This window comes from Salvelinus sp. IW2-2015, linkage group LG17 (genome assembly GCF_002910315.2).
Source record: "Salvelinus sp. IW2-2015 linkage group LG17, ASM291031v2, whole genome shotgun sequence".
NCBI lineage: Eukaryota > Metazoa > Chordata > Actinopteri > Salmoniformes > Salmonidae > Salvelinus > Salvelinus sp. IW2-2015.
Window position 1 is genome coordinate 15,969,474 of NC_036857.1, and position 12,210 is coordinate 15,981,683.

A 12,210-nucleotide genomic window follows, 5' to 3' on the forward strand; every position below is an offset into this window, starting at 1 on the left:
AGAACCAATTAAGGTCTTTGACATAGACAAACCCACATATCCATAACCTAGTCTTTAGTTGGCTTTTACACAGGAAGGACTGCCTAACATGCTGACCAGACTGCCAGACTGTTGATTTTGTCCACCCACACCAGACGCGATCAGGACACGCAAGTCCTGCCTCTCCCATCTCCTAATTGGTTTTTAGGAGCCTATACCCATGTGGGTGATTGAAAGATGAACTGAGGTTCCCACTCCAGTCCAGTTGGTAGTGATAATGCACCTTAAATTTGGTTGCCAACCGCCATATAAAGTCCAAAGAAGAAGAAGCCTGAAGGAGGAGAGATAACTAGAAACAAACTCTGTTTACCCTTTTTTCTGTGGATTAATTGTCGGTGTAGAGGACCTTGTGCATTTCAGGTAAAATAACAACCCAATGTTTATATCCGAGGACAAATTAGCTAGCAAAAGCAAGCTAGCTAGCTAAATTGCCATAAATGTTTAATGCTTTTCAACCTGTCTCCAAATTAATATAGTTGGTTCAGAGTTCGTTTTGATATTTCAACCTGCGTGTCCTGATCGTGTCTGGTGTGGGTGGACAAAATCAACATGCGCACGATGGCGCACGCAGACGTCTGGTCAGCATGTAAGACCCACCAGACCGAAACCCTTTGTTTTACAAGTTGTGTTCTTCTCCTTGTCAACTAACACTGACCCTGACCCAAACAGCTCATCACCACGGTACCCACCAGCCGCCTGCCCTGTCTGAAGGAGGCGGGTCATGCGCTCGGTAAGGAGGAGATGATTGATGATGACATGGCAGATGATGAGCAAGAGATTGACCATGCCGAGAGGGAGCTGCGTCGAGGGCAGATCCTCTGGTTCAGGGGCCTCAATCGCATTCAAACTCAGGTACAGTGCATTGGGCTCCACAATTCCCTGTCCCTTGTCTTTCTCCAACAAGGGCTATACTGTAGTATGTACTGTACTGTCCTATGAAGAGGAGTCTTTTTTTGCTTGCTCGACTCATCTCTGTTGATTTGTGTATCTCTTTATTCACCTTTTGATGCCTTAATTCATTTCACCACAATTAATTCCTTGTTTTCTTATATGATATGAACCAGTGATGTGAACAGAGTAAAACATGCACATAATATTCTCATTCAAAAAAGTTCTATTTTATGCAATCTTATTTAAAATACAATGGGTTTGGATCATTCTGTCAGATACCAAAGACGTTTTCCTATACAGTGCCTTCAGAAAATATTCACACCCCTTTACTTTTTCCACATTTTGTTGTGTTACAGCTTGAATTTTGTGGATCTGCCCTACACACAATACCCCATAATGTCAAAGTGGAATTTTGGTTTTATAGATTTTTTTGTATTAATTAAAAATGAAAAGCTGAAATATCTTGAGTCAATAAGTATTCAACCCCTTTGTTATGGAAGCCTAAATAAATTCAACAGTAACATTGTACTTAACAAATCACATAAGTTGCATGGACTCAATTATGTTCAATAATAGTGGTTAACATGATTTTTTATGACTACCCCCAGTTCTGTAACCCACACATACTGTACAATTATCTGTAAGGTCCCTCAATCAAGTAATGGTTTTTCAAGAACAGATTCGACCACAAAGACTAGGGAGGTTTTCCAATGCCTTGCAAAGAAGGGCACCCAGTCACTACAAAGATACAGGCATCATTCCTAACCTTCCTTCCAGTTGCCGGAGAGGAAGAAAACCGCTCAGGAATTTCACCATAAGGCCAGTGGGGATTTAAAAACGGTTACAGATTTTAATGGTTGTGATATGAGAAAACTGAGGATGGATCAACAACATTGTAGTTATGCCACAATATTAACCTAATTGACAGAGGGAAAAGAAGGAAGCCTGTACAGAATCAAAATATTCCAAAACATGCATCCTGTTTGCAACAAGACACTTAAGTAAATGTGGCAAAGAAATAAACTTTTTGTCCTGAAAACAAAAATAGAATACAGCTAAGCACAGGCAAAATCCTATAGGAAAACCTGGTTCAGTCTGCTTTCCAATGGACACTGGGAGACAAATTCACCTTTCAGCAGGACAATAACCTAAATCACAAGGCCAAATCTAACCAAGAGACTTGCTAACCAAGATGGCATTGAATGTTCCTGAGTGGCCAAGTTACAGTTTTGACTTAAATCGGCTTGAAAATCTATGGCAAGACTTGAAAATGTCTGTCTAGCAATTATCAACAGCCAACTTAAGAGAGCTTGAAGAATTTGGAAAAGAATAAGGGGCAAATATTGTACAATCCCGGTGTACAATGCTCTTGAAGACTTACCCAAAAAGACTCACAGCTGTAATCGCTGCCAAAGTTGTTTCTAACATGTATTGACTCAGTGTTTTATTTTGTATAAATGTTCACATTTTTCTTCCACTTTTAACATTACAGAGTATTTTGTGTAGATTGATGACAAAACATTACAATTAAATCCATTTTAATCCCACTTTGTAACACAACTAAATGTGTTATGTTACAAAGTTTCAAGGGGTGTGAATACTTACTGAAGGCACTGTATTTATCGATAGGACAAACATCATTATGTATATTGTTGTAACCTATAAGAGTAATTTTGATTCCATTGCATGTTCAGATTTCTCACTATAATACTTTTTCTCCTTCTTCCTCATGTCATTGCTATTATTACAGATTCTGTCATTATTTTTGATGTATCCTTTGTTCATTGTTAATCAATCCTAAAAACAAGTATACAAAATATTTTACAAGAGTTGTAATTGTTGTCTTTCTTGTACACACACCAACATCTAGATGAGACATAGAAAAACATTACCAGTCCATATTTTGAGGGCAACATCATTGATTAAAAACAGAGTTCTAAATTGGATTAGGATTGTCTATTAAAATGCCTTTTTGTATCTAATACATGCTTTTGATACCTCCATAGTGGAACATGACCTCTACAAAACGTTCTACTATACCATCCCTTTAAACGTGATTCATTCTGCGTGCTGGTTCCCTCCAATATGCATCACAGGGCCCCCTACCAACTGACATGAGTTACTGCACGACTGTCATGTCCTCTCTGTAATATCCTCTCTCTCTTCTCCAACAGATGGAGGTAGTGAGTACCTTCAAGAGAAGTGGTTCCTTTCAGGGTGCTGCGCGACGTCGCTCCTCAGTTCTCAGCCAACTCCATGACGTAACCAATATTTCTACTCCCACTCACGTAGTTCTCTCCACTGCCAATGCAACTGGTGCGCCTGGGAGTGAGTTTCTGCCATCCATTAACGGCACACAACAAAAAACAGTCCACTCACCATCATCAAAATGAGCATGTTGAAATGCACCTTTGCCTGCCCAGAAATGCAATTAAGCATCAACAATACGTGTGTTTGTCTATGTGCGTGTTTGTGTGTTGGGGAGTGGGGGAGCCAACACTGAGGCGCCTGACCCACTGACCTTTTTATTTGACTTTTGTTGTTGTATTAGTTGTTAATTTAATATTTCTTTACATCCTTTTCACTACTACCTCATGATCTTAGTCCAGGATTCAATCAGAACCGTGCTAGCCGACAACCGCATGACTCTTATTCAAGTGTCAGGCTGCATACTCGTTTGTCTTCTTAATTCAGTATAGACTACTTCACTTCTTCAAACATGATCATTAGCTGGCAAGCAGTATTTAATGAACACATAAAGAATATAATTGATTTTTGTTATATATTTTTTTTATGTGTAACGTGGGCTATGAATTTCGTTGAATGATTTTACATTTGAGTGTCATTCTTTTTATATAGTGTCATTCTTTTTATTTATATTGATATAGTCTACACATTAAATCACCGTTTTGAACTACTAATGCGGTAGGGAAAGAAGGGATGGTTTTTGACAATGACCACAAGAGCAGCAGCTCACTAATTTGACAGCTCATACCCCAGTTATACCTCCAACACCGCCTGAACAAGAGCCATGCGTTTGTCGGCTAACACGGGTTACCCTTAATCTGATTTAATGCTGGCCGTAATCTATTTCTTTATCTTGCTGCTTTGTTTGGCTCGACACAGTCTGTGATCAATTGTGTTTCAAACTGCCCGGAGAAGACTGTCTGTATGCTCCTTATTTTCAATGAGATCGACATTTTATTCAGAGCATTACAATGACGCAGCCATGCCAATTTCTGAGATGACAAACCAAGGTAAAAAGGGACACACAAAAGAAAAATAGTTACATTTATTTTCCAGTGTGTGCGCTTCTGGAAAGTTGTAAACCTTCGAGTATAACCTGCAACAGTGACATTTGAGACATCCGGTTTTGGTCACCTTACCAATAAAACAATTTCTCTGTCCCTAGGTCTGATCAGACTGCCAAATAAGGATCTGCAGTGTTGCTTTGTACAAATAACTACTCTCATTTTACTTGGTTTCTTTTGTTCTCTTGTTGTAGGTTCTGCATCTCATGAAGGAAGACATTTTTATTTCCTTTCTATTTCCTAACATAGGCCTACTTTTTTGTGTGTTTTTGTCAGGTGTAGATGATTAAAAGACTAATTGTGATTTGATTGTGATTAGATCTTCCTGACCACCTCCGGTGGTAGTCAAGGACCCATTGTATCTGGATATCAATCAAGTGTAAACAGATCTGGAAGGTCAAACCATTTAAATCATCATTATATCGGCCACTAAAATCATTGACCGCTAGCACCATTGACTTATAGCATCAGTAGTCATCTTAAGAAATTCATTAATTAATATTATTGTGAAAGAATGACTGTCAAATAATTAGCATACAGGGAGGCACCAGGAAATCTGGTCAAATTGTGGACACAGTTGACGGATAACAGACACATTTTTACACCATGTATAGACACGACAAACATTGATCAGATAGTGATTGGATCGTATTGATCAGATCACAAGACCCACATGTTAGCACAAGGTGTAAACCATGCAAGAGACAGGATTACACATCAGACTAGATTGTATTTCGGTGTAAAAGGTGTGATCTGCCTGTTTTTCTTTCCTTTGATCTGTCGACTTTGCAGGAGGTTAATTTGGATGTATGTGGTGTAATTGGTATAATGCAATATCCATGCATTCATCCAACCAACCCACATTTTAAAAAACAGTCCCTCAAGTGTTGTGCATTTTGCCTCATCATTTCCATTAAGGACTTCTTTATTTAATTTATAAACAGCTCCAGATTACCTTGTCTATAAGGAAGATTAGTAGATATCTGAATGTAGGAACTCTAACTTCTAACTCTAACTATAGAAGGAATTTGCGTTGATCCAAGCAATGTCTTTTACTTATTATTTTGCTCTTCAGCTTTATAGGTACTTATCATTTCCCCTTAATGTTCTTTACTTTCCAGACGGTGTGGTTGTCAGTTCAGTGATCATAGGTAGCTCTCTATGGGCTGAATCCTAACTTGAGATCCATACGTGTGCAACACTCCAAACACACTTCCCAAATTAGGAGTCTGATCTATATGTTTATTACCACAATGTCTGTTTTCCTTGTCCTATGTTTCTGTTTCTATGTTTTTTACACCTGTCCTATGTTTCTCATGGCTTTATGAAGACTATGAATCACTCACCTGTCCTATGTTTCTCATGGCTTTATGAAGACTATGAACTACTCACCTGTCCTATGTTTCTCATGGCTTTATGAAGACTATGAATCACTCACCTGTCCTATGTTTCTCATGGCTTTATGAAGACTATGAATCACTCACCTGTCCTATGTTTCTCATGGCTTTATGAAGACTATAATCACTCACCTGTCCTATGTTTTCTCATGGCTTTATGAAGACTATGAATCACTCACCTGTCCTATGTTTCTCATGGCTTTATGAAGACTATGAATCACTCACCTGTCCTATGTTTCTCATGGCTTTTGAAGACTATGAATCACACACCTGTCCTATGTTTCTCATGGCTTTATGAAGACTATGAATCACTCACCTGTCCTATGTTTCTCATGGCTTTATGAATATGTTGTAGACTATGAATCACACCACCTGTCCTATGTTTCTCATGGCTTTATGAAGACTATGAATCACACCCACCGCTGTCGCTATTGTTTCTCATGGCTTTATGAAGACTATGAATCACACCCACCTGTCCTATGTTTCTCATGGCTTTATGAAGACTATGAATCACACTCATATTAATCTGATCACTAGCTGAATGTCTTGGTTTAGAAAAACGACTTGTGAAGAAAATCCTAAATGTTGTGTCAGGGTTGGGATCATTTCAACTGAATTCAATTCAGGAATGGAATGTACATTGATGGATGGTCCATTATCTTCACTGAGAATTGTTTTACCAATTCATGAATTTAATTTCCTCTTTGTTCCCTGAATTGACCGAGTGGAAATTAATTGAGCCCAACCTTGAMTATCATTAATACCTGTCTGTCCTCCCCTCCAACATCCTCTCTTCCTTTGTCTAGTGTCATTCAATACGTCTGGAGCGTCCATGGGATTCAACCTCCAACGCAAAAAAACAGGCATTCTCATTTTCTTCTCAAAGTTAGGTGGCCCATTTAAAAGAAACCAAGTGAATACATTGACTTGAATAATATTTCATTTTCAACAGCTGTTTGGTATTGACCATTGTGGGACCTATACTCGAAAGTTTACAACTTCCGCAAGGGGACATTAATTCAGAGGGTACCTAAGAATTATGTGTTTTTCTAAATAATTTACTTAATGGAAACAAACAGCTCTTAGAGAGAGAGAAAAAGAATTAGCACAAGTCAACCTTAACATTGTCTTTGTGTTGCCTCACTCCCTCATCACAACATGGTTATTGGGTAATGTCGCTTCTTGTCCAAGATCTTTGTGGTCATTTTCAGAGGTAGAATGGGTATTTTTTGGTTGTGCTTGCTACAAAAGTTGGTCTTTTTGGATGTGCTTGCTGAAGAAATGTTTTTTTTATGGCTATGCTTGCTGGGGTAATAAACAAACAAATCGTATTGTTTGTGCATGCTGAAGTACAGTACACTGAGCAAACAGAATTCCTAATGCTCATCCATAACTCTGACTTTCGCTCGAATCCCTCTTTTTAAATCAGCGTATGATTTAAACAAGGGTTACTTGCATGTACACTATATATACAAAAATATGTGTATGTAACGGATGTGAAATGGCTAGCTAGTTAGCGGGTACGCCGCGCTAATAACGTTTCAATCAGTTACGTCACTTGCTCTGAAACCTAGAAGTGGTGGTTCCCCTTGCTCTGCAAGGGCCGCGGCCTTTGTGGAGCGATGGGTAACGATGCTTCGTGGACGACCGTTGTTGATGTGTGCAGAGGGGCCTGGTTCGCGCCCGAGTCGGGGCGAGGGGACGCCGTAAAGTTATACTGTTACATTGATGCTGTTGACCCGGATCACTGGTTGCTGCGGAAAAGGAGGAGGTTGAAAGGGGGGTGAGTGTAACGGATGTGAAATGGCTAGCAAGTTAGCGGGTACGCCGCGCTAATAGCGTTTCAATCAGTTACGTCACTTGCTCTGAAACCTAGACTTAGTGGTTCCCCTTGCTCTGCAAGGGCCGCGGCCTTTGTGGAGCGATGGGTAACGATGCTTCGTGGGCGACCGTTGTTGATGTGTGCAGAGGGTCCCTGGTTCGCGCCCGAGTCGGGGCGAGGGGACGCCATAAAGTTATACTGTTACATGGACACCCCTTCAAATTAGTGGATTCGGCTATTTCAGCCACACCCGTTGCTGACAGGTGTATAACAGCAAGCACACAGCCATGCAATCTCCATAGTCAAACATTGGCAGTAGAATGGCCTTAATGAAGAGCTCAGTGACATTCAACGTAGCACCGTCATAGGATGCCACCTTTCCAGCAAGTCAGTTCGTCACATTTATGCCCTGCTGGAGCTGCCCAGGTCAACTGTAAGTGCTGTTATTGTGAGGTGGAAATGTCTAGGAGCAACAACGGCTAAGCCGCGAAATGGTAGGCCACGCGAACCAAGTGCTGAAGCGCGTAGCGCATAAAAATTGTCTGTCCTTGGTTGAAATACTCAGTATCGAGTTCCAAACTGCCTCTGGAAGCAACTTCAGCACAAGAACTGTTCATCGGGAGCTTCATAAAATGGGTTTCCATGGCCGAGCAGCCGCACACAAGCCTAAGATCATCACGCGCAATGCCAAGCGTCGGCTGGAGTGATGTAAAGCTTGCTGCCATTGGACTCTGGAGCACTAGAAACAAGTTCTCTGGAGTGATGAATCACGCCTTCACCATCTGTCAGTCCGATGGACTAATTTGTGTTTGGCGAATGCCAGGAGAATGTTACCCGCCCCAATGCATAGTACCAGCTGTAAAGTTTGGTGAAGGAGGTATGATGGTCTGGTCTGTTTTTCATGGTTCAGGCTAGGCCCCTTAGTTCTAGTGAAGGGAAATCTTAACACTACAGCATACAATGACATTCTAGATGATTCTGTGCTTTCAACTTTGTGGCAACAGTTTGGGGAAGGCTCTTTCCTGTTTCAGCATGACAATGCCCCCGTGCCCAAAGCGAGGTCCATACAGAAATAGTTTGTTGAGATCGGTGTGGAAGAGCTTTACTGGCCTACACAGAGCCCTAACCTCAACCCCATCGAACACCTTTGGGATGAATTGGACTGCAAGCCAGACTTAATCGCCCAACATCAGTGCTCGACCTCACTGATGCTCTTATGGCTGAATGGAAGCAAGTCACCGCAGCAATGTTCCAACATCTAATGGAAAGCTTTCCCAGAAGAGTGGAGGCTGTTATAGTAGCAAAGGGGCGCCAACTCCATATTAATGCCCATGATTTTGGAATGAGATGTTCGACGAGCAGGTGTCCACATACTTTTGGTCATGTAGTGTATCAAGTTAAGATTCAGCCCGAAGTGTCCATCGCAACGTAATATGATTGCATTCATGTTCACATACTTATTTGCTTTACATCAAATTCTCCGTGGGAATGAATGTATTATTATGATTTGATTATACTTCACAATATGCACATCTCTTTACAATTTAGGACCAGTCATAGTAATTGCAGGAACACCTTATTTATGTTTTCCTCATTAACAATATTAAAGTCAACTTCACCATAATGCCTTTAAGACCTATGTTGAGTTCTGTGTCAATGGGTCCTGACTTTGAGTGGATGAATAACCCATCATTTGTTATTATTTTTGTACAGGGACAGGGGTACACTCTTAGAAACAAGGGTTCCAAAAGAGTTCTTTGGCTGTCCCCATAGGAGAACCCTTTTTGGTTCCAGGTCAAACTCTTTTGGGTTCCTTGTAGAGCCCTCCGTGGAAAGGGTTCTACTTGGAACTAAAAGGGTTTTACCTGGAACCAAAATGGGTTATTCAAAGGGTTCTCCTATGAGGACAGCCAAAGAACCCTTTTAGGTTGTAGATAGCACATTTCTTTCTAAGAGTGTAACACAGAAAAACTGGTGGTATATCATACATGTTTCACATGCTTATTATGTGACTATGAGGAAAAGTTTTGATACATTTGTTCTGACATTGGAGGTAATGGTTTGTTGTACAACACTTGCAATTCCAGTGTGGTGACTATTGTGCCTTATGAAATACAACCATTGTCTACTATATTGACATGTTTGTACTGATCTGGTTGACTGTATTAATGTCCTTAAATCTAAAACACCCGACTTGAGATATACCCAAAACAACATACAAAGTACATGTTCAAGATATTCAATAGAAAGGTACAATTCACTTACAATAATTATTTTAAAAAGTTGAACTGATTACTTTACATACACTGTTATTACTGTGGCTGGTCTGTATTGTGGAGGATTTTCCCTTTGCTTTAATGGTAGCAAGCAGCATTATGGCTCATTGGACATTGCAACAGTCAGTAGATACAGTAGCTCATCCAACTGCGCCCATAAGCATTTTCTTCTGCATCAAGACAATCTCATGCACGACCACATTGAATGTGTTTTTTTTTTTACAGCATGGCAGTAAATGAGGCTCTCACATGATCAGCCTGTCAGCATGTCAGTTGTTGTTTGGTTTGCAAACTGGTCTCAATCCCATGCTCTGTGTTCTAGTTGTTTCACCTGTCCCGTATGTACGTTTTATAGCTCTGTACAAAAAGGTTTCTATATGTGTGTGCGCGTGTGTGTGTGTGAGTGTGTCAGACAATGTTGTACATCCATCAATGAGTATTTGATACATTTAAAATGTCTTATATTGAACTGACAACAGCAACTTTGATTTTTCATTATTTAAGTTACCTTTTCATTTGTTTTACTTCCCCTAAATTGCTTTAAAGTTACAGAGTATTCCCGATCGGACATGTACATATTGTACAAATACAGTAGGCTTAATCCGGTCAGTGAGGCATTTCAATTCATAGGTAATTGATTGCCTTGAAAGAGACTATACAGAAATGTTGCCTCTGGGCATGTTCCTGAACAAAAGTGGTCCCCTAAATCAGGGTTTCCCACACTCGGTCCTGGGGGAGAGGGGGGGGGGGTATAGTTTGGGAAACCCTGCCCTAAATGGACAAAAATTATATCTAGGAATTACCTCAATGGACAGAAAGAAGCATGCCTGCCCACACCCAGGCAAACCTACAACAATAAAACTTTTGACTAAGAATTTAATTAACATTAATTGGAATTTTCAGAAGAATCAAAAGTTGTATCTTTTCATAACAACTTTTTCAGGTAAGTTTAGTCAGATAAATCTGCCACTGTGACGCTTTTTAAATGCTAAATCTCTCTCCACTTGTTTGTCCCATCTATTCCCTTTTCCGTTCCGCATTTTCCCCCTTGTATGACCATTATTATACCAAACTCAACATAGATCCAAGTGGTGAAAGCATTCCGTAGTCCACTTTATGATGGCATTGAGAAGCCGGAATCCAAGAACTCCATCCACGACTTCATGGCACACCCGGAATTTCTCATCAATGACTCGGTCCACAACATCCCCTTGATTGACGAGACAGACATTGAAACCGAAGAATCAGAGCGCTCAGACTGCAACAACGTTCGCCTGGCTCTTCGTCAAGCTCCTCCCCTTGCCAAGCCCCCTCAGCCACCCTCTCGCCACCGCTCCGCCTCCCGCCCCACCCCCTACCGCCAGCAGAGCCTCCCCGTTACACTCAACTGCAACAACAACGCCACTGCTGCTGCTGAGAATGGAGATCATCTGACCCCAAAAGATGCAAGACTACCAGCTGCTTCTCTCTGCCGCCCCGCCAGCCCATTGCACAACGTGGAGACCTGTTTATAACTACGATCTGGGGACATGGTTGATAAGAAGGGAGAGGAAACACCGATGACTTTGATGGACATGGATGTAACCCAACAAAGAGGGAATGAAGATGAACTGGACACGGAAAGAGAAAGTATTACCTGGAAATAACATTGTATAGACCGATGGTTTTATGGATTGTTTCGTTGCCCGACCTTTCCCCCCACAGCCACTGCTTTTAGCCTGCACTCTCTGCTTCAAAGCACTCTCAAATCCTCACAAAAAGCTCCACAGTCCAACGATGCTAACCCCACCAGACTCTGATAAAGACACTTTTGAAATGTATATCTAGGCACGCAATAGAGGAGTGATTGGTGTAGTAGAGACAAGAATGAACTGGAATTGATTATTTTCCTTTTGATTGAAATGATGAAAGACTCAATGGAAAGTGGAATGGGGTTAATTCATTCGGCTTTTTAAAAATATTATTGTCCAAATTATTACTGTTGTTATTACTACTGCAATTACTACTACAATTATTATATTCCAGTTAATGATGCTTCATTGATTAGCTTTATCTATCCATGTATGTATGTATGATGTATGTTTGTATGTATTGTTTGTTTGCTTAACTGCTGTATTTGTCTCCTTGTATTTCTGTTTTTATATACTCCTTCTGGTCATGTCCTTCTTTTCCTTTTCTGTGTTTACATGTGTTGTGTATGTCTTGAAAAAGAAAAAAAGAAATATAACTATAGAAATAAATTTATAAACATACAACAACTTCAAAACACAAAAAGGTAACAATATAGTACATCTGCTATTAAAACAAAGTCACAAATTAAAAGTAGTACTCATGGTTTTGGTTCTTCTCTTCATGTAGATATGTCTTGAATTAAGTTATTTATTTGGACACTACCATGAACAGAGGGGACAACTTAACTGAGTATTCAAAATATTAAGTTGCGCATAAAGATTAAAGGAATTTATTTAAGTTAT

General features: G+C 40.3%; 1 protein-coding gene across 1 annotated transcript in view; it reads left to right on the top strand.

The window, feature by feature from the left end:
- Window positions 1-12,210, top strand: part of LOC111976901 (plasma membrane calcium-transporting ATPase 3-like) — a 41,566-nt gene extending 29,356 nt beyond the window's left edge. The window contains exons 16-17 of the mRNA XM_070447927.1: window positions 709-891; window positions 10,819-12,210. Of these exons, the coding sequence (XP_070304028.1) occupies window positions 709-891; window positions 10,819-11,250 (615 nt within the window). The 3' untranslated portion in view covers window positions 11,251-12,210. The remainder of the gene's footprint in view (window positions 1-708; window positions 892-10,818) is intronic.